This window comes from Neomonachus schauinslandi, chromosome 11 (genome assembly GCF_002201575.2).
Source record: "Neomonachus schauinslandi chromosome 11, ASM220157v2, whole genome shotgun sequence".
NCBI classification, from domain to species: Eukaryota; Metazoa; Chordata; class Mammalia; order Carnivora; family Phocidae; genus Neomonachus; species Neomonachus schauinslandi.
In genome coordinates, this window is record NC_058413.1 from 110,572,980 (window position 1) to 110,597,101 (window position 24,122).

At 42.3% G+C, this 24,122-nt stretch overlaps 1 protein-coding gene across 1 annotated transcript in view; it reads right to left on the minus strand.

The window, feature by feature from the left end:
* Window positions 1-2,330: 2,330 nt before the first annotated feature.
* CEP126 (centrosomal protein 126) overlaps window positions 2,331-24,122 on the minus strand; it is a 34,048-nt gene continuing 12,256 nt past the window's right edge. Inside the window, exons 3-7 of the mRNA XM_021696514.2 lie at window positions 17,267-17,379; window positions 14,749-14,824; window positions 12,947-13,156; window positions 11,968-12,032; window positions 2,331-2,369 (exon numbers count right to left, since the gene is read on the minus strand). Of these exons, the coding sequence (XP_021552189.2) occupies window positions 2,331-2,369; window positions 11,968-12,032; window positions 12,947-13,156; window positions 14,749-14,824; window positions 17,267-17,379 (503 nt within the window). The remainder of the gene's footprint in view (window positions 2,370-11,967; window positions 12,033-12,946; window positions 13,157-14,748; window positions 14,825-17,266; window positions 17,380-24,122) is intronic.

Sequence of the window (24,122 nt, forward strand, 5' to 3'; positions counted from 1 at the left end):
GTAACGGTGATTCTTCTATGTCCTCATTTCTTCCATATGTGCTGGAATCCTTCTGTAAAGAAGTCATTCCTTCTTCCCCATCTACTTATGCGATCATTTATTTATATCAGTATGGATTTATATTTGTTTTATTCTTTGGGCTATAATCTAATATCATCATTATTTATTTTGTTGCTGCTGGGATCACTGTCAGATTACCCCTGTGGGGTAATTTGTTTATTTCATTGAATACATCCTTCCTCCAGGCCCATGTTGTATTTTCTCTGCATAGTCCTGGAATCAGTCACTTCTCCCAGAACCTGGGTTCCTCTCATTAGGGAGCATGATCTGAGTGCCAGGTCCTCCCAGGGGACAGAACGAGGAGGCCCATGTGCACGCATTCACGCTCATGCCCGTGACTCGGGTCTGGCACCATAGGCTCAGTCCTAGGTGCCCCTTCCTGGAGAGGGCAGAACCGGCACGAGACACCGACCACTGGCTGCTCGGACGGCAGACACACCAGGCTCCGGGCCTTGTCCATTCCCATGGCCGTGTACACCATGAAGAGGAAATCTGACTCCACGCAAATTTGAGAAGACTTACCTTCTCAACTGGAAAGAGGTCCTTTTCCCTGAAATGTAAAGCTCAGTGTATAAGGCATTTTTCTTCCGTATATTTATGATGTCTTATGTTATATATTTTATATATATGTGGAATCACATCCTCACTTAGTCTTCGCTTCTGTAGCTATTCTCTTCTGCTTTAATTCTCAACAATTTCTACGTACCTCTGTCATCGTCAGTGACCCCTCCTAGCTCTGCTAAGGTCCCAGCGCCTCTCTCTGGAGGGATTCTGGTCGCCCCAGTTTCACGGAAGGATGACGTCATGATGTTCAAGTACTAGGAAAATAAAGACTTGTCCTGCTCAAGCTCACTGGAGAAGCCTGTTTGCTCAGACTTGACCAGAGTTCAACTATTTTAAACGACCCTTTGTTTGTAGAGACATTCTTGGGGACACAGATGAAAGGTTAAAGTTAGGGATTATGAGCCGTGACGCTGGGCTTTGCACGCAGGCTGCTGCTGAGTACAGCGACGGTCGCACCCAAGTACAAATCCTTGCTTTTTAAAAACATAAAGCTGAGTTTTAATTTGAGCTGCTTGGAAGGCTTCACAGAAATCACGGCGTAGCCCTTTGGCCTGCTTACTCCACTGGAATGTCATTTTATAAATAATATCCCAATTCACAAAACTGTACCTTGATGGCATAAAAAATACCCCAAATATTCACTAGTAGTGGCATGCAGCTTTCTGTTTTTTAAAACCTGAGCTTTAACTTTTCTGGTGCCTTCCTAAATCCTGTGCTTCTCCCCCCAAAATAGGAAAGTACAAAAAGTTTCCTGTTGCAGTCATTTTTTCATTTCCTTTTCTCTTCTAATTTGTTAGTTCCCATTTCCCCCTGTAGAGCGTCGCAGACGTGGGGGCTGCAGACAGACAGACCTGGGTTGGCACTGCGATCCCGTCACTGACCAGCTATGTGACCCTGGGGGGGGGGGGTGGCACGTCTCTGAGCCCCTGTGCTCATCTGTCACCAGAGATAAAAAGCTGCTCTTTGGCTGCCTGTCTGGATGAAATAACAGCACGTGCACAGTATGTGGTGGGATAGGGTGACCCGCTCCCACACCAAGCTTCGCAAACCACAAGAGAGCATGTCATTAAAAGGCTACAGTAATTTGCTCCCTTAAAACTTGCAATTCCGAACCCCCCCCCCAAAAAAAACCACTTTGCAATTTCTAATTTCGATTCATTGCCTCCTAATGAATTTTTTTCTTTTGAATTCCAAAAGTGCCAACTGTTCGATTTGGAAGACACAGTGTGATCCCAGGGCCATGGGAGGGCCTCCCTCCACCACACAGCTAACCTCGGCTCTGACGCTGCCACTAAGGGCCATTTTGGGGGACGTGGTAACTTTGGGACTCTATATTATACCAAAATGGACAATTAAAAAAAATCCAAAATGCCATTCTTCGTAAAATGTTCTCACAAGTTACAGTAACAGGTTTAATCAATAGAAATTTCTATTTCACATCTGTTTCAATCATTCCATCTACAGCTGCCAAGCAGCACTGGGAACTCGGGAAGAACGCATATTTGCTCCACTCACAGTGAGCCGTCCTGGGTCTCCGCCTGCATTTGTGTGCGGAGCTGGGTCTTCTCAGAGCTCTGCTGGACTTTGCTGCTCTCCAGCCCCGGGTTGGGACACGCATTCAGTAGTTCTGTTGCTCGCTTGCTTTCCTGGGAATGGTTCCGGCAGATGTGTGCGTCCACTACTAGAGAGATAGAAGAAAAGTCCTCTTAGTCCCTGCGGCTGTTAGTCCCGCCCTGTCTCTCCTCCTAGAAATGCGAAGAAGCAGCGGACATGCCCCTACCCAAACCCTGCAGCCACACACCCGGCCAGCATGTCAGAAAATGACATATTCTGTGAATCCTGCCTGAGTTCTCCCAGGACCATTGACCTCAATCTTCGTGTGGCTTTCATCAGTACCTTTCTACTCCGAAAGGTAAAATTCCCATTTTGGAAATACCCATTTTATAATTTCATTAAACATTCAGATTTGAGAGCACAGTTATAAATTCTAATTTGTTTGCATCTGTATTTCAAGTTCTTTATTTAAAATTTCTTTCTAGATAATTCTGAGTACCAAGAAAGCTCTGCAGGTTTGCAGAGCTGAAAGGGAGGCTCTAGGGCTTCTGGTGAAAACCCTTCAGGAGGAACCAGTTGTCAAAGGGCGGAGCCCATGCGGTTGGGGCCCTTTACCAGGACGGTGTTTCAGACCCTGCTTCCTCCCTGTGTCTGGGCTCTGTCTCCTCTAGACCTGGGAGGCTCGTCTCACTAGGAGTTAGCCAGATGAACAATATCCATTTGGCTAACTCTGAAGCTTTTTTTCAGAGTTCAGAATGTCATTCATCTCCCACGTGTGTCTCCTCCATCAGACTGTATTAATCAGGAAAGCACAGCCGCTGTAAGAATTGTGGGACTGGGGATTTGTTACAAGAATGACATTTTACCACCTATGAGAGGAGCTGGAGAACGAGAGTCTGGGACGGGAGGATGGAGGTGCAGAGTGCAGGGGCAGGGGATCAGATCTGGCCTGCGTGAGTGAGGAGGAGGGAGCTTGGGTGATGCAGTCTCCGTGGGTCTCAGCCTATGCCTGGCGGTGGGCCGGGGGCTGCTGGAAGATGCTGTGGAGCGGAGGAGCCGGGCACCCTGAGTCAGCCGGTCCCCCCGTTAGCAACCACGGTGACCTGCTAAGAGTGGCCACTTCCTGCTACTTCCACCTTCCCCTTTGGCCGCTTCTAACCTGGAAATGTGGACCGCAGCGAATCCGACCACAAAGGGCTATTTCATACTCACGCCATACTCAGAGACTGCAGCAAACGCTTGGCACATGAACAGTACGAAATACTGATCACATGAAACAAGGAATGGCAAGAGCATGCATCTACTGCTGGTGTGGAGCAAAAGCAAACCTGCTCCCGTCAGAGCTCCACGAATCTCTTCCAACACACCCGACCACCACCAACAGTTAAACAGTCACGTAGTCCGGCGATTTCAGTGATAGACTGGGGACGGAGGGGAGCCCAGAAAGACAACGCCCAAAGCAGAACAGTTGCCCGCCGGCCGGAGAGGGCACCCAGACTGGCTGTTTGCTGGCGGTCCTTATGCTGGGTTTGGGATCCCCAGCCCCCCTACTTGTTTCTCATTGTTGCTTCTAGACCATTGTTTCTTAACCTTGCTGCTCGTTACAATTTGGGGAGATTTAAACAATCTAAATGCTCAACCTGCACCTTGGGGTAACCCAGACTTCAATATTTTTTAAAGTTCCTCATGTGATTTCAACATGCAGCCAAGGTTATGCTCCAGACCCTGTGGGTCTAAATGTGGCTCACGGACCAGCAGGACTGGTGTGGTCTTGGTCCCACCCCAGACCTCTCAGACTAGGAAAGGCATTTACCATCAGCTGCGGTGGCGGAAGGTGCGCTCGTGTCTGAGACGCCCTGTCCAGACCGCCGGTCCTCTCTTTCTCCTAACGGGCCCCACCTGCTCTGAAATCATCACTAGGAGAACAGCCCACTCTCCTGCCCTCTGGCCGACCTGTTCCCCCGCTGCCACCGCGGCTGGCTCCCCGTCTCTTCAGTCCTCAGACACCTTCCCTGGCCACCCCATCTGTGTCACGTTTACCCCAGTGCTCTGCCCCTTCCCGAGCTCTGCTTTTCATTCAGCGTGCTTTATAACCCTCTGGTGGCATATTCCTAGGTTTGAAATCTGTATTCCCGACTAAAATAGAAGTTCCATGATAGAAGAATATAATTGCTTCTGTTTTTTACTATCTCCCTAATACACGGAGCAGCTCCTAGCACGTAGTAGGGCTTGGTAAATCGCACAGTTGAGTATTTTCCTTCCTTCATTCCTTTGCTCTGCCACCGCGTCCCCCACTTTAGTTCCTAAGGGCACAGACACCAGTGACAACTGCCAGCTGCCAGGAGCTCTTTACCCAGAAGGAGAGGGACACTCACAGAAATCCTTACGGCCCAGCACGCAAAGGACGTGACTTATACAAAGGTGGCAGACGATGATTAGGAAACACCAGACAACGTTCAACCTGAGCAGAATTTAAAAGAGCGCGTCAACGTGACTCGGGCAGATGTTAGTGGAGGCATTCGGAGCTGGGGGAGGTGTGCACGTGGGCGGAGAGGCCCGGACAGCAGGCTGGGGCCTGTAAGAGGCCTGAGCATCAGTGCAAGCAGGGAGGACTTGGGACACGGAGTGCCTATATGCACGGTCCCTCGAAAACTTTTAAGATAGGAGCCCAGTGTGGGGCTTGAACTCACAACGCTGAGCTCAAGATCTGAGCTGAGACCAAGAGTCGGACGCTCAACCGACTGAGCCCCCAGGTGCCCCTAAGATGGGATTGATATGAGCGATTTTTACTCTGCCAGTCCACCAAACTTTAGAAATGCCACCTGTCAGCTTCCCTGGAGTGAGAGGTAAGTAGTCCAGATGAGAGCCTGAAGCAGAAACGGGTGAGGGAAAATAAAAAGATATATGAGATTATCATAATTCTATGAAAAAACTTCTAAAATCATAAAAGGAGTTTCATGATTATACAAGGAGTTTCCTCTGGTTTTCTTAACACTGCTTGGCAACACCTCCAAAGTACAGAGATCCTTCAAAGTCTTAGACAGATGGCTTTACTATTTATGTGGGATATTATTATTATTATTTTTAAGATTTTATTTATTTATTTGAGAGAGAGAGAATGAGAGAGACAGCATGAGACGGGGGAGGGTCAGAGGGAGAAGCAGACTCCCCGCCGAGCAGGGAGCCCGATGCGGGACTCGATCCCGGGACTCCAGGATCATGACCTGAGCCGAAGGCAGTCGCTCAACCAACTGAGCCACTCAGGTGCCCCTATGTGGGATATTATTAACTAATCATGAACTTTTTATACCACTGTACCAAAATTTAATAGAATTTATTAGGGATTTCAGAAAAACAAAGCTCCACAACTATAGCTAATACATAATTTGAATAACAAAATATCCTGTTTTATTTTTAAATATAATGAATTTGTTTTCAGTAGCATGCTCATTAAAAACAATGAAGCATTTCCATTCACTAAAAATGTATTTATCAATAAAATACATAATAACCTTGTAGCATAAATGTAAACTAGTCAATTTATCTCCATTACTCATGTTGTGATTTACCTTTATCTTATGGTTATAGTATTTTAAATCATTAACAAATGCAGAGATCTATGCTCTATTTACAGGAGACTGTCAACGATAACGACTCCGGGTAATACTCGCTGTTGTACGCCGTCAGTATTTTCTCTGCCATCTGGATCCGACGCCAGGAGATGGGCTGCCCCTTGGCTGGCTGTTCTGTAACACAGCGTCACAATATTACTGCACTCCAGTATTCACAGGCTTTACCACAGGGATCTCGCCACAGATTACAGATTGTGTAACACAGAACTCCTAATTCAAATCCCCAAAGGCTACATACTCCTCCTTCTCAACGTGACTTCCACCTCACGGAAGGCAGCATACTCATTATGATAATTCATAATCGTCACTCTTCCTATTGGTAAAAATGTGCTTAGGAGGTGCTTTTTGTCATCACCTGCTGTGTAAATGGTCAGAAGAAGTAGTTTTATGTTCTAAGAGAAGCACTCGCAGCTCGTAGAACACCCTAGGAGTAGTTCTAACAACATATATTGGGTTGAAGAAGTTAAGCTGCTTGGGAGGGCAATAGTTAAAAATTCATGAAATTCATGAAATTCATAACATTCATTTTTACAAAGGAAATAAAATATTCCAAAATGAAAATTGTGCCTCTAAGATTCACAATTTTTAGGTGGAAAGAGCACGTCTCCGGACGCCCTGCAGCAGGCCTACTGGGCTCCGGGGTCTGTGGGCTGTCTCTGCGGGCGCAAGAGCCTCAAAGGTAGGAGCATGTTACCCTCGTTCCCCACCCCCACCCCCCCCCCCGCCCCAAGCTCGCAGAGTGCCTGACCAGTGTGATGACTGACGAAAACAAAACATCAGACAGCTACGGCTGCCCAAAAGAGGAAGCTGTAGATTTTGGACGGGATAAAACTTGGGCTGGATAAGCCTTCCCAGAGGGGACGGCACTGAAGTCCAGCGTGGAGGAGGAGCAGGAGAGAGGCCAGCAGGAGGGCAGGTCCCGGAGGGCCAGGGCGGGGAAGGGCAGGGGGTGGCGGGACGTGGGGAGTTCCTGGGAGACCGATCTGTGGCTCTGGGCTGTGTGAGCGACGTGTCGGGGAGGAAGGGCGTTGAGTGCGTCATGGCCAAGGTGATGGGTAGCCCTGGCCAGAGAGCGACGCGACCTGTTCGTATTCGCGCCGTACAAAGATTGTTCTGGTGATGGTGTGAACGGTGAGCTGGAGACAGCACATCTGGAGCTGAGACGCCATCCGTTCTTGACCAGGACACACTCAGGAGTGAAGAGTCGTGACGGATCTGAGGTGCACTTATTATTAGGAGGGTTTATTGCCTGGGGCTACGGGAGAATGAGAAGCCTGGAAATCTGGAGGACAGTGGTGTCCTCCACTGAAATAAGAATTACAAAAGGTAGAAGAGATTTTGGGAGGAACAGGGGAAAGGGCCAAACCTGGCTCTGCCACTGAACATTTCTCAGACTTGAGAAAATTACTTCATGTCCCTCACTTAGTAGATCACACAAGAGAATGTGTGAAACCATTTGGCCAAGTACTTCTCAGGGGCAGGAACCCCATAATGGGCTTCCTTTGTTCTCTCTAATTATATCTCAACAATGTTCAGTTGCCACCAAAGAGGATTAATTGATTAAATATTAACATTCACCAAAGGACTTTGGAAAAACTCCAGAAATAGTGGTATTTTATTTTATGGAGCATAAAATCTTGCTTCAGAATACTAAAAAAAAAGTTTCAAGTTCAAATAAATCACCTCATTTTATTGCAGTCTGAAAAAGGAAGATGATCTATATTCAAAGACCATGTATAAAAAATCACAGTCTCAACCAATATTTTCAAGTATTTAGTGTGTGCTAGTTTCTGTGAAGTGAACAGGTAAGTGGAAAAACAGCCTCAACAATACAGTTCCAAAGATTAATCACGTAAGGAGACAGCTCACGAAAATTCCCATGGAGTGTAAGTGCCAAACCAGCGATACTGAGGTACTATGTCCAGGGGAAGGTGTGGTCAACATCGGCCACGCTGGTCGTGGAGGGCTTCGTGGGGGAGGCGTCATTACGCTGGCACTCAGAAGGGCTGGATTAGGGCAACAGAGCTAAAGCATAGCTAGTGCAGTTCGGAACTGGGCGCGGACACCAGCAAAGCATGAGCAAACCATGGAGGGGGAGAGAGTATTGCAGACTTGGAGGACAACCAGCGAGACTGGCTTGTCTGGAACCCAAGCTTCATCGTGTAAGAAGAGCCGCAGGCGGGACTACGGGTTGCTACAAATCAACGGGTAGAGTGAGTCCTACTAGTTACAAGGGAAAGTCATGCTCTGCATGTAGCTTGCACTTAAAAATTTTTTTTTTAAGATATATATATATTTTTAAGATTTTATTTATTTATTTGAGAGAGAGAGAATGAAAGAGAGCACATAAGAGGGGGGAGGGTCAGAGGGAGAAGCAGACCCCCCGCTGAGCAGGGAGCCCGATGCAGGACTCGATCCAGGGACTCCAGGATCATGACCTGAGCCGAAGGCAGTCGCTTAACCAACTGAGCCACCCAGGCGCCCGTAGCTTGCACTTAAGTATTTTGAGGACTGCTTCCTTTTTTTGAGACAATGTGAGCAGATAAGATGATCATAATAGAGGCAGTAATGACGCAGCACACTGAGCTGTGGGTCGCGGGAACTGTACCACAGGCTCTGTGCTAAGCGCCTTCCAGGAGCGACTGCCTCCCAGAACCCTCACAGGTGCTCTCAGGGGATGATGGTGGCTAGGAGGAAACAGGAGAGGGTGGGCTGGATTCTGGTCCTCTGAAGCCTCACAACAGCGCTGGCTCTAAGCCCAGTTGGCTGATGCCTGAGGCATGAGAGATGCTGAAATGACTCCTGCTCAAAATTATTCCTAAATCCCACCAAAATCCCACTACTAGAAATTCACCAGAGTTCTTTCCAGATATTGTTTTTAAATGATTTAAATGGTTTTAAATCTCCCTGAATGATTTAAAAAAATGATAAGTCATCTTTTAAAATTCATGCTAAATACCTTAGCATATATCAGTTCACTTTTCTGCCTAAGAGGAGAAACCCAAATCAACACCACCAAACTCTGTGGGAGAAAAAACACAAAGGGCAACAGAATTGGGGAAATACACAAAAACCAGCAACAAAAACACGCATGTGGGCATGCAGGGTGGTGGATAGGTATATAAACTTCACCCAGGTTGTGAATTTTCCAGAGACATGTGTAATTTTTGAGACTTAAACATAAATTCAAATCTTAAACCAATGGCGTTTGAGTTTTCTGTATTGGGGTACTTGGTAGATTTATTACATAATTAATGTTGCTCTGCTGAGAAATTCAGGTCCTGAGTTAACTACATAATGCATGTAAATTATAACGCTAGACATATATGACATATTATCATTTGGAAACAAAAATCTTGTAAGTTCATATGGGTATGAAAACATTGGGGTGGAAAGGTAAAATAAAATAAAAAACATTAATAAAAACCTTACTTTCCACATCTCCAAGCCCACAAATATTCCTGAATAGATATTCCTGCCATTATGTGGAGAGCACTAGGCTGTACCACAAGGGTCCTGACAAAAACAAGGCAGCTTTGGTGGTCTCCTGTGTCATATACAGAAAGTATAGGAATATGATTACAAATTGCCTTTCTAGAACATACATATTAAATAATTTTACTTATTTGGAAATTGTGATGGAGACACAGGAACAAATTTTGACAGCTTTCCAAAGACCAGGTGATGGGGATTAAAGACTATACTTATCATGATGAAAACAAAAGACCAAGAAGTATCTAAAGCCCATTCACTTTATTCCTAGGGGAGGCACTAAGCACTTATTTATTTGTGCTTTAACCATAACTCTAAAAGCTTGGACATCCATCTTCTGGACTCAAAATAAATTATAAGCAGCTAAATAGAAAATCTGAAGGAAGATACAGGTAGAATCAAGCAGGTGATAAAATGAAAACATGGCTCTAAGAACACAAACTTTGAAACTTTGCACCCACCATAAATGTTAACCCATATCTAATGAGAAGACCATCAGAAACCTCCACATCATGGGACAGTCAACAAGACACCTGGCCCAGACTCTTCGGAGGTGTCAGCGTGCACGAAAGATTGGAGAATGAAGAGATGAGACATCCATGTACAATGTATAATCCTGGGCTGCATCCTGCATCAGAGAAGACGTTTTGTTTCGAACTGGGGAATTCTGAATATGGATGTGTATCAATATTAATTTACCTGGGTGTGATGATGGTGCTGTGATTATGCAGGAGAATGTCTGTTCTTAAGAGAACATGTATGCTTACGTATTTAATGTGAAAGTATCATCATGTCTGTAACTGACTTTCAAACAGCTCACTGAAATGTACGTTTGTGTGTGTATATGTATGAATCTCTCTCCTGTCCTTTCGTCTTCTATTTATTCTATTCTTCCATCCACCCACCCATCCTTCCATCTATCAGATAAAGCAAGCATGACAAAATGTCAACAAACAGTAAATGCAACTGAAGAGTAAAAAAGAATAAAAATAGTAGAAAAAGGGCAAACAAGACTAAAATGTTCAAATCCCCACGCAGAACATGCAAATGAAACAATTCTGATGGGGGAGGGGGCCGTTTAAACCGGCAGTTAATGATTCTGTGACTGCATACCATTTCCCCTGAGAATGAATGGAAGGCTTCTGACCTACGTCCGTGATGATCAGGTAAGAAGAGTGACATGTTTGGAGATAAAGGGACTAAAGAAAGCTCATGGTTACCAACTGTTGTAAGGAGTGTGAAAGATCTAAGATGAAAGTGATGCCAAGCCTCTGATCAGCGGTCCTTCATCTACACAAGTAACTTTTCCGTTAGGAGTCAGAGGCTGCCGTGGCATACGGCCACGGCACACCAACGTGCACAGCGGAGCGCTTTGCTGAATACGCGACCTTCTCTCCTTACTGAGCAGTATTTACAGTTGGTGCTCCGTTAGCTGTCTGGGGTCAGCACACAGTTTTCAGGTTGAGCTCAAGTGTAGAGAAGGATGATCTCCATCACCGTGGGTATTATCTCACTCAGGTGAGGTGAGAACCGTTTATGTTATAAATAACAGAAAACTGTCACAAATTCAGACACACAAAAATTATCACTGCAAAAATTACTTAAGTTCCTGAATGGGTGGAGATGAAAACTTGGCAAAAAGCCACACTGGCATGTGGGCAGCTACCGTGCATGCATCTGTCAGGGGCCAAAGTGACAGACACCACGGGAGCTGTACCACTTGCCGCAGCAGAAAGACCGTTTCCGAGAACCGTCTGCCCAGAGGGAAGTAAAAAGCTTCACGAGGGCGGGGGCAGCCTCTTTGTCGTTACTTACCACCATACCTAGGACGTAGCAAAAATCTAAATCATGGTTAAGAAAGGTATCACGGTGTTTATGTGACAGCAAGTAAGAAATGGAGTAGACCTGCGTAGTCTTGTTTTTTCCCGTCCAGATTTCAGAACTGAGCAAGCATCCAGTCAATTCTCTAACAAAACGCTTCCTTGTCAAACACCCACGTTGAGGGCAGTGAGAATGCAGGTAGCATCTTAGTCTCAGACGCCCTTTCCACAGACCCGTCTCTGGTCACCTATGGCCACTAGGATCTCTTCCTGCTGTGATTTCCTAAGGCTGTGCCGTCCACACATGGTCTCAAGTCATATTAGAGTGATTGCTATACACTCTCCATGAGCTCTTTCTCCCTGTTAGATTGAGAATTCCTTAATGCAATAAATTACCATTTATATGTGTATCTTTACCAGAACTCAGTTGTCAAGGCAAAAAATAAAAAAAATTCCAAATAACAATGTCTCGTTTTGAACTTTGAAGACATGAAAGGGATGGGAGCAAGGGTGGGATCATTACCAAGGTAAAATTCTTGACAATTTTCCAATTAGGCTACACACCCAAAATTATTATCTGGGGAGTAGTACACTCACTGATCCCTGTTGCTGTTCCCATGAATGATGAAATACTCTGGGTGTAAAAAAACCTCTATATTCTGATCTTTTTAAGTGAGAAGATATTTGCTGATTCTAACAAAACAGATCATAATTGAAAGTTAACTGGGGAGGAAAACTCTCCAAAAGCCAAACTCACGAAAAATTAATTTCAATACAGGATGCTTACATGTGACATCATGACATTTCCTAAAATGAGAAAGAAAAAAGCTTCTTAAAATACTTACCAGAAGTGGTATTATTTGTAAGGTGTTTTTGATGGATGGATTCTTGCAAATGGCTTCTTGTACATCTGAAAGAATTATGCCATGACACAAAAACAATTTAGTTATGTATTTGACTGAGAAGAATGACTAAAAGAATCAGATACTAAATTCTGGTATGTCAAAATATTCAAAATCGAGTTAAGAGTCTTTTTTCTATTGTCCCAGAAACAGTGTTTATACTTATATTAGGTAGGAAACAGAAGCAGTTTGGTTAAAAACAATGACATAAAGCTTAAGTTGATAAGAAGGAATTCCTAATACTTTGACTATTCTATAATGATCTTTATTCAAATACTGGGTTTTCATTTCTTTCCATTTGTCTTTCTTCTTCTTCTTTTTTAAACCAAAAGGAAATCCCATTCTTGGGAGTATGCCAGGAAAGAGGAGACGCTTATTAGCTAGGAAGGCACAAAAGCTGAGGGACTTGTCACCTCTTGCCTTTTCAGTGTTTGGGCTTCTGTCCATACAATAGCAGCAAGGGTCCGGGCAAAAGGAAAGAACAAACAAACAGACAAACCCAACAACCTTCAAGCAGAATCCTTTATGTGAAGCATGAAAGTATCTAATAGGGAAATATATATATATTATATATATATTAGAGAGAGGGAGAGAGAGTGTATGTGTGAGTGGGGCGAGGGGGAGAGGGAGAGAGAGAATCCTCAAGCAGAGTCCATGCTGAGCGAGGAGCCTGATGGCAGGCTCAGTCTCAGGACCCTGAGATCACAATCTGAGCTGAAATCAAGACTTAACTGACTGAGCCACCCAGGTACCCCTGCTCAAATACATTTTTTTAACTGTTATATATTTGATTTAAGTAGCTAATAATCTGGATACATTTTGTATTTTTATTTCCAATTTTTAAATTAAATTAAATTTTAAATTACAATTGTCTAAGTACAAAATATAAAATTTCTTATGAAAGCTGTTCTTCCATACTCACAGTATAAGCTCTCATTGAGACGACTGAGGGACTGTAGGATCTTCTGCTCCCCAGCTGAGAGTGCAGAGATGTCGAATGCCTGGGTCTTATTTAAAGCCAGATTTGGTTTCTGTAGCTGCTTGCTATTCATGACAGTGAGAATTTCATCCTCAGGCACTGAAGCTTTCACTAGGCTTTCAGCCATCAAAAACTGCGAAGTACTATCTGAAACTACAGAAACTTTACATCAATTATTCTTTGATCCCTTTTTGTCTTTGGGATCTTCCCACATACCTACTTAACTGACATGCGTCTGTATGTATTCATTTCACAAATAGAAACCCAGTAAATCTTCTGTTACTTTGCATTTTATTTATCAGGATTATCTGTATCTAGCATTTTCCCATCCCTGATTAAAAAATAGAAATTCAAAATGATGGCAGGGAGGCAATGAAAACCCCTAGCATGTTACCTGAGCTAAAGGAAAAATGCATCACCTTTAGATTATGTTTGTGTTGTGTTTTTGTTATCCATTGGTAATTCAAAGAGAAGATGAAGTAGATTGTCTTTATGATAACAATTAAGATAAGTTATGAATAAAAGAGTAAAATAAAAGGAAAGGAAAGTTAGAAGATGAGTGACAGGCTAAACAGAACTGACTGCCTAGGAACAGACCCATGAAGACACAAGAATTTAACATCTGATCAAAGAAGCATAAAAGTCTTGAGGGAAGGGAAAGATGACTCAATAAATTAGTTTACTGCTTATAAAAGAATCAACTTGCAGTTTTCCTGTACATCATCCATTTAAACAAATTCAAAGGAAATTATTTAATTTAAGGAATGAAACCATTAGAGCAATCCAGAGGAGACAGAAACACTCCTGTATTTCTGTATTGGGAAGGTTCTTTGCTTTTAAAAGTAATGGAGAAATCACTAAGTAAAGACTAAAAGATGTGTTTATTTAAAGGGCAGTCTTCCCTAATAGACTAAATTTTTGAAAGGCAAGACTTTTGTGTGTTTCATGCATTACTGTATATCCAAAATCTAGTTGTAGGCAGGAAATTAGCTCTCAATCACTTGTTGAATGAAAAAATTAATTCTAAGTATAAACATGTAAGTGGAATAAAATGCAAATAATAAAGTAATAAAAACATTTGCAACTAATATGAAGAATAGAACCCTTGATATTTAAAGAATTTGCAGAAATCAGTAAGGAAATACCAAAACTCCAATATCTACTGGGGAAAACAATACAAAGGACCAATTCATCAGAAGTAAAGACACATACAAAAATAATTAAGCATATTATTAGTAAAAGATAAATAATTCAAAACTAATAAAACACAATTTCTTTGCCTATCATGTAAGCAAATCATAGAAATAATTCTACCTCAAGTTGGCATACATCTCAGAAAAGTTTTAAACGTTATTTCTCAGGAAAATACTTTGGAATCTGCATAAGGAGCTATAACAATGCTTATTTCTTCTGATCCAGTATTCATTTAATACACAGAGTTTCGTTCAACAAATACTTATTAGGTGCCAATGACATGTCAAATAGTGTAATTGTGATTCCTGGAATCTTCGTCTTACAGAAATGATTGAAAAGTCAGGAAAAAGCTTCACGTAGAAAGATGTTCAGTAAATTATTACTTAGAATAAACAAACCCGGCAACAGTCTAAATGTGCAGCATAAGGGGCTCGGATCCCACTTGGGGGCTTACCTGTCACGTAGTATGTATGTACTTGGGAAAACACACGTAACAAAAAATGAAATCACTGGGAACAAAGCTCAGAGAAGAATTTTAAACCGAAACATACCTTCTTCAACATCAGAAGTACCCCTCGCAGTGTGTTTTGGCTCACTTGAACTTGGCTGGACACTTTGCCCAAAATTCTACAAAAATATAATATTATCTCAGAATAGATTTCCATATTTAAATACTCACGATATCCATTTATTTAAAAAAACATGTGCATTCCATACAGTTTCAGTTATCACTGCTCATGTAACCTGGATATTTTCTTTTTCTTGGAGCAGAAATCAAGACTTACGGGGATAAGGCCTTTCTAGGGTACCTGAAATTTTAAAAAATGTTCTCTGTCAATTTTGGAAGATTTTCAGGTTGCAGTGTTACCTTGGGTCTTGGAGGAGGGAAGCAAGGTGCGAGGTTTACCTTAAGGTTCACGGCCTAGTTGGTTTCTCACCGTAGGGGCCGAGCCCCCACGAGGGCTAGTGCCGAGGACGACCCTTGCGCAGAGCCGAGCGCGCGAGGCCCGCTGCCCCGGCCGCGGGCACATCCGCGCTCTGCGGGCTGCGGGGGCGCGGCTGGTGGCCCCGCTGCCCCTGACTGCCCCGCCCCTGGCCTGCGCTCGCCGGACCCCGAGGGTCGCTGGCGCAGGCGTGAGCGAGAGCCCTGCCGCCCTTGCCCGCCCGGCCTCGCCCGGCCTCCGCTGGAGATGCGGGTCCCGCGGGGAGACGCCGTCCTGGCACGAAGTGGGGCCCTGCTCCTCCCGCCTTTCATGGCTCTCTGATTCTCTCCACGTGGAGGAACGACAAACCACATTTCCCGAAACAAGGGGGCAGGGGCCATCGCTCTAGTGCCTGCCCCGCTGCGGAGGCTCTTTAGTTAAAACACAAAACAAAACAAACCCCCCCAGTCGAAACAAGACAAGAGGGCTGAAAAACTTAAACTTCAAATCTTGAATTTTGATTCGGGAACACTGACCGACTCTACAGGTAACAAGACCGTGGAAGATGTGTAAGCAGGCGTGTGAGTGGAAGGTGGACCTGGGGCTTCTGGAAAGAAAAACACACATGGGCTCAAAACCAGGGAGACAGTGTGCAAAGGGGCACACCCGGACAGAGGAAGACCCCGAAAGATAAAGATGAAGTTGGAGAGCGCACTCCTCAGGAGCACTTCAAGTTTAGTTCGTTCTTGTTGTTGTTATAACAACTATATATTGCTTTAGCATTTAAAATCATTTATACAAATAAACCCTTGTTCACTTGACAGATTCTGAGATGCTTGATGTGAACAACATGGGGCTTGAGAGGAAGGCCTTCCTAGGCATTACTGTACCTTCAGGAAGGTGAGTCTGTAAGTGAGTGCTGGGCTATTAAGCATTAAGAATAGCATGGTCACGGGGCAGCTTTATTTACATCGTACAGAACTAAATGACGTTGGTCTTGCTGTTAAGAATATATCACGGTTGATTTTCCTCCACAGTAAAAATCTTATCTATATAAAACAATAGTTCCTACAGTATACAAATAATAGAATCCTCAACTCATAAGTCGGATATAAATTCTTCATAAGGCACTCTATTTCACGGCTATCAAAAATCGGAAGTGCTACTTAGAATAGAAATTCCAAGTGAAATGCTATTTACTCATCCCTCTAGATGTTTTAATAGTTATCTATTTATTTGGATTTTATTTACTTGACAGAGAGAGAGACAGACAGAGGGCAAAGAGGGGGAGCAGGAGAGCGAGATGCAGGCCTCAATCCCAGGACCCTGGGATCACGACCCAAGCCGAAGGCAGATGCTCCCCCCAGGCGCTCCTGATTTAATATTTTAAATTCAATCCTTGGATGAGGTTAGATGTCCAGAAAATGTCATATTTAGGTCATGTTTACTTAGCTCTCACGGGATTACCTCCACTAATTTTAAAATGACTTTTATTAAGCTTCTGACTTTTACTGAAGATCTCTATCTCAAACAGCCATGTGAAACTCCTGATTCGTCTCCTGTTGACTATGAAGAGGTGTCCATCCATTCTGAGCTCCGGGCGCCCACAGAGGGGCCTCAGGGGGGCAGTCTCTTCCTCTACTGCACCTCAAACACCATCATTATCAGTGACCCCTGAGAACCATACACCCCATCCTATTTTCCTTTTGCCGTATCTTCCAGGAAGCTCAGATCCAGAGAGGATATTTAAGCACAAGAACTTGACTAGTCTTCATGATTAACACACTTACTTCCTCTATCCAGGGCTCTCATTTACTTTTCTGTTTTTCTTTTTTTATGTATACTTAGGAACTTTGTTGCAAATAACATGTATAAATAATAAAGAAAGGAATAATGGTGATTTGTTAAGGTTGGTTGAAAATCTTCATTAGTAATTGATCATACAGGCAAAGAGAATATAGCAAACACGTCTAGTACAGTAAGTTCCTAGGGTAGAGATTCCTGTGCTGCTGCTTAATGACCTTGGCATATTTATCTTTATGTTGTGGTCCGCACTTCACAGCAAAAGCACAGTCCTTTGAGAACATTCTGTTTTCCAAGCAATTTTTCACTGCTGAATAGACATTGTTACTAACACTGGACTTACGTTCATTTGCTCGTTGCACTTCTTTCCTGCAGATCCAGAGTTTTGTCTTTTCTGTTCTAAAAGGCTTCTCTGCTTATTTTCAACAATTCGCTTTCTTCTTACAACAGGAGAGCCTTAAACAATGCCAACAAAACGTCAAAATTAACATGCGTACGTCATACGCACAACTTACGAGTTACCTTCAAACATTGCAGAAAACCCTACGTTTCTTCCGTTCAGTCAGAAAACTCTTACTGAGCTTCTGTTACATGTACCATGCACGGCACGGTTAAAGTAATGAATTAAACAAAATTCTGCTTCTGAGGCGTCTATAGTTTCGACCAGTGGCCTCCCAGTGTGCTGCCGGAACGCCAGGAGGATAGTCAAACACATCACGCTGTGTGGGAAGGACAGACTACAATTCCACTTTCTGCTTAGTATCTGCACAGGAGAAACTAAACATCACCATGTTACTGTGTGGTTGACCCTGGCACCTCGTCCGTTTGCAAGGTCAACGGTCGTAGACTGCCCACGGTAAACACCGTTCTCTGGGAGAACACTATGGTGCTCCGGGAGAGATGGGCACTGCTATCAGTCGCCAGGCTCTCTTGCCTCCTTTCGTCTAACTAAATGTCACCTGTGCCTGCTCAGTGGATGTACGGCTGTCTCACAGCATCTGAACGAGTCCTCACAAAATGGAAGAGTCTAAAAAAGACTTTTGTCACGCCTCCCTTGTATGGGCAGTGTTTTATTATTTTAGGTGAGTAGTGGGCATGTGCATATTTCTTATCATTTTTTCTATGCTTTTTATATGACTAATCAAAAACATATTCTTAGACAGAAGCAAACCAAGAAACAGACTCTGAACTACAGAGAACACACTGAAGGTGGCCAGAGGGGACGTGGAGGGGGGGATGGGCTAGATGGGTGATGGGGTTGAAGGAGGCGCTGGTTGTGATGAGCACCGGGTGTTGTCTGCAAGTGTTGAATCAATGTATTGTACACCTGAAACTAATATCACACTGTCTGTTAACTAACTGGAATTTGAATAAAAACTTTAAAAAAAAAGAAGTGCGAACAGCCACAGACAATATGTAAATGATTGAGTGTGGCTTTGTGCCAATAAAACTTAATTTATAAAAGTAGGTGGAGGGGCAGCTGGGTGGCTCAGTCAGTTAAGCGTCTGCCTTTGGCTCAGGTCATGATCCCAGGGTCCTGGGTCGGGCTCCCTGCTCCATGGGAGGCCTGCTTCTCCCTCTCCCCCTGCTTGTGTTCCCTCTCTCGCTGTGTCTCTCTCTGTCAAATAAATAAATAAAATCTTTAAAAAAAATAAAAATAGGTGGAGAGTTGATTTGGCTTATAGACTAGTTTGCAGACCCCTAGACCAAATGATGTAGAAGTTTCTTCTACTGCTAATATTTTATGATTTAACTTGTTTTAATAGCAATGCTATATCCCTATGAAGTTAGATTGATTATTCAATCATCTGTCAAACATGGGAGTTTGTGAAGTAAGTATTTTCCTGCTGTTTTTTATTAACGATAGCCAAGATATAGAAACAATCTAAGTGTCCATCAATGGATGAATGAATAAAGAAGACATGGTTTATATAAACATATTATTATTTAGCCATGAGAAAGAAGGAAGTCCTGCCATTTGTGACAACATGGATGGGACCTTGAAGGTATTATGTTAAGTGAATTAAGTCACATAAAGACAAATATTGTATGGTATCACTTATATGTGGAATCTAAAAAAGCCGAACTAGGGGCACCTGACTGGCTCAGTTGGTAGAGCATGCAACTCTTAATCTCAGGGTCGTTAGTTCAAGCTCCATATTGAGAATGGTGCCTACTTAAAAAAAAATTTAAAAAGCTGAACTAGTAGAAACTGTTGAATAGTGGTTATAGAGGCTAGGGAGTGTGGGAATTGAGATGTCAGTCAAAGTACAAACTTGCAGTTAGAAGATGAGTAAGTTCTGGAGTTTTGATGCATAGCATCATGCTTATAGTCAACAACACTGTATCATATACTTCAAAATTGCTAAGAGATTAGATATTAAATGTTCTCCCCACAACAGAGAAATGACAATTATGTGATTGATGGAGGTGTTAGCTAGCTATGGTAGTAATCATATTGCGATATATAAATCTATCAGATCAATACATAGTACACCTTAAACTTACACAATGTAATGTCAATTATCCCACAATAAAAACAAGTATTTTTCTGCCAAAAATTGCAAAACCATAGATCAAAGATAAAACTAATAACACAAGGACAGGTGAATAAGAAAAAGAGCTGATACATCTCTTATTCTCCTTATAAACTCTTGGCCACATAATGACAATGACAGTATAATTATATTTATGACAAAGTGAGAATCACAAATTGGAAAAATTATCAAACAAATAATAAAAATAAACCTCAACCTGAATGCATATTGTACTTTGAGATATTAGCTAATAATGGTATATGAAATGAAGTCATAATTGATATGACATTTGAAACTAAACATTCAGAGCATTATTAGTAATACATGAGAGAAGTATTCTATAGAATACATAAAATTTAAAAAATTAAAAAATGTATTATTTATAAAATACAAAATTTTGACATTCTTTTAAAAGCTTGTACTTCATTTCAATCTCCTTCTTTAAATATTTCTATTTCTGATTAAGGTTATGTATTTGTTAGTACAGTAATACATTTGTATGGCATGTTTATATGTATATGCTCAAAATTTTTACTAATGTTCTATATCCAACTATTCATACATAGTTAAATGCATACACTGTAAGTATACATATAAAACTATCCATCTATACCTAAATAACAACAGAGACCCCAAAGCTTTCAACCTTCTGGAGAGCTGGCCAGTAACTGAACACCTGAGCTTTGAGAGTAAGAAACGATACTATAATTCTAGCTGATATTAGTTCACCATTTATAAGTGCCCAGACATTGTTCTAAGGGCTGTCGGCACTGTTACCATCACTATTTTTACAGATAAAGAAATTAGGCACAGGAAAGGAAAAGTAACTTGCCTGAGGTAACAGAGTCAGTAAAGGGCAAAGCTGGAATTTGCGTCCAAGCAGTTAATCTCTAAAATCTGAAATTCTAGCTCTTACCCTCCATGCTAGTAACTTTCACTCTGATTTGACCGTCTCACAGAAAGAAATATATTTTGCACTGTGATCCAGGATGCATATACAATCCTGGGAAACACACTTACCTTTACAATATATGATGCCCTCTGGTAGTTTCTATCTTAGAACATTCTGATTCTAAAATTATATTTTATTTAAAAAATTCTCATCACCACTCATGAAGTCGATTTCATAATCCACTAATGAGGCACAATCTATAGTTTAAAAAGCTCTGTATTATTTTTATTCCCACCCATATGGGTAAGCTAAATGCTAAATATGCTAGGCTACATATGCTAAATGTTATAGTTTCTAGCGAGATCATCTGGGCATCAAAAGAGTTTCTATACTGTTTTCTATGCTTAGAAGATCTTGGAAAGTCCCTATCTTTCCATTTTGAAGAGCTTTAAAAATACCTTAAGTGAAAATTTTCTGGCCACATGACTGCTGTGTCAAGAATTTTTCCCTTCCTTCAGCCTGTTTGTAAATCTTTTGCAGTCAAGATCTGCCAACACTTTCGTACTTTCTTGATTTGTAGCATAATTATTTGTTTTTGAGCTTTATTGTTTTTTGTGTAGATGTTCAGTCTTGTGGACTGTAAATTGCTGATCCCAGGAACAGATATAGTATATGCTTAATGCTGTGTGTTGTTCCATTCACATACATACAGTTAAATACTATCTAATAATTAATATAGTAGCTCAGAACCTTGGTATATTTGCAATACATATATAATATATATATATAGTTTGCACTGGCATCTTTGGCCAAATTTCTCATATGAAAATTCTACACATGATAGCTTTTCTATCAAAACTCAAAGTAAAGCTACTAATTATTAATTATTACATATTTAAAATGTATAGTATTCTTAATTATAAACATCAGAACAAATTCTGGAGATGTTCAGAGAATGATAGCTTTGGAAGAGCCCTTGGAAGTTAACAGGTCAACCTTTCACTCAGAGATCTACCTTCCTCACCCATAGACATTCAACCTCTGCTCGAATGGCTTAACCATGGGGAGCCACTACCTCCTGCACTGTTGGTGGTTTTAGCTCAGACCCTTCCTTACACTAAGCGGAAAACATCCTTGCAATTTTTACCCCTCATTTAGTTCTGTTTTCTCTTTCTTTCATATAGTAAACCTTCAAAGATTTGTACACAGCTATCATGTCTCTTAGGCTTGTGCTCCTTTATTGGTCTTCAGACCCAACCCCTGGTTCCAGAGCTCTGTGTCACCCCAGTTTGTTTAAATAGCCGTTGAAATATATAGACAATAGAGGAAATGATGTAGACTACAGCAGTAGTTCCAAAGATCTGTTTATTATTGCCTAAAATTATATTAAATTTTTAACAGCTACAACAAACTCTTTTTTGGGAGGTTTAGTTCTGTGTGGATTTTTCCTCTTTTTTTTTAAGGAACAGTGTCAAGACAGATACCTTTTTTCTTGGAACTGAAAAAAAAAACCCAAACCTCTAGCAAACCAAACACATACAAGCAAGCTGCAAAGGAAAAGACCACATTTATTTTATTTTATTTATTTATTTATTTATTTTTTAAAGATTTTATTTATTTATTTGACAGAGACAGAGACAGCGAGAGCAGGAACACAAGCAGGGGGAGTGGGAGAGGGAGAAGCAGGCTTCCTGCTGAGCCGGGAGCCCGATGTGGGACTCGATCCCAGGACCCTGGGATCATGACCTGAGCCGAAGGCAGTCGCTTAACCAACTGAGCCACCCAGGTGCCCAAGACCACATTTAAATGAACATTTATTCATCACAAAGAATGAAACTACAAATCACAAACTGGCAGAAAATAAATGCAACACATATAAGGACACAGGACCCTAGAATATATAAACAACTCCTGTCAATTAGGGAAAAAGAACCCAAGAGCAGATATTTCTCAGAAGAGGGAACACAAACAGTTCATAAACACATGAGAGCACTCAATTCATCAGTAATCAGGGTGATGCAAGTTGTTGTCAGTAGATATTATTTCTCATCCACAAGAAGCATTACACCTTAAAGCAAGAAACTGGAGGCAGCCCAAATGTCCAATGACAGAAGAATGAAAAATCTTTGTACGTTCATTTAATGAAATGTAATACAGTAATGAACATGAATGAAGTACAGCTAAATTAATGACAAAGAATCTAAAACATAAAATTGATTGAAAAAAGCAAATCATAGAAGAACACAGATGAAATGGCTTCATTTATATAAATTACAGAACTCGGCAAAATTAACTATACTGAGATAAATTTACATGTGGTAAAATTATACCAAAAGCATGGAAGGATGAACACCACCCTACGTGGTGGTTGCTTCTGTGAGGGAGGGAGGGACCTGGCTGGGGAGGGCATGTGAGACCTCAGCAATACCAGTGAGTTTCTATTTCTGAACTGGGCAGTGGGTACAGAGTTCTTCTGTTATTATTAGCCCTTAATTTGTTCCTATATTTTACACACATTTATTTTCTAAGACATGTTTCACAATTAAAAAACTTTAAAAAGTAAGTTGAATGCAAATACATGACTCTGCAGTTAGTTATCTTTGCTAAACTGAACTTTATTACTTTTGGTTTATCATTTCAGTTGGTAAAGATGACTTGAATCTTAATTCCATCCTCTATTTTATTAATGACTTTCTTTGCTACTCTACACCTTCTACAAATTATATAGATCAATGTACTTTTAAAAAATGATATCACTGAAAAATCTGTGGCTATTCAGTTCTAAAAATTTAGGTAAATTAATACATAGTTCCTGACACTTCTGGGGAAGATGGTGGAGTAGGAGGATCCTAGGCTCACCTTGCCTGTTCCATGGATACAACTAGATAACACCCTCATCAGTGTAAATAACCCAGAAAACGACCAGGAGCCTGGCAGAGAAGACTCTCCACAGCTAAATGTAGAGAGCAGGCCACATTGAAGAGGGCAGGAAGGGTGGAGATGTGGTCGGGAACTAGATGGACCCGGGAGACTGTCCCTGGGAGGGAGGGACTCATGGGTTCAGAGAGGGAGAGAAACAGACCCTCCCACCAGGGAGCCCACATGGGGAAGATGACTCACCAGAACATTTGGCTTTGAAGACTAGAGGAGCCAAATTTTGTGAGTTCTTACAATTAGTGGGCCTTACCACCTGGAACTTTAAAAATCAGTGGGCTCGGAGAGCCGGGAAGGTGAGGGGAAACTTGAGTCCCCACCCTTAAAAAGACAGGCCTATGAATAGCCCCACAGAGATACAGCACAGGTAGCAATTTGAAAAACACTTAGGGCACACAGGAGAGAGATTTGTTTACTAATTTCAGAGCATATGCTAAGGGGCTGGAATCATTGGGAGACTCCTCCTGGAACAAAGTAGATGGCAGGTGCCATTTCCCTCCCCTGCCCCACAGCATAAACACAAGGCCACCTGCAGGAGCCAGCACAGGGGCCAACACCCACTACCTAACTGGCTAACATAGCACCCTGCCCCACTGTGGACCCACCCTCTCCAGCCAGGCCTTGGCTCCAGGTCTCCTCCCACAGCACAATCTGCAAACCCTCCTAACACCCCATGTCCTGCCCTGTGCGCTTCTGTGGATCTGGCCCCTCCAACCTCGTCTGCCTCAGTCCTGGCAGCTGCAGGCCTCCTTCCACAGAGGACTGGTGCAAACCTTTCTGACACTGCCTACCCCACCCTGCTGTTACCCTGCAGCCCTGCCCCCTCCAATAGGCTC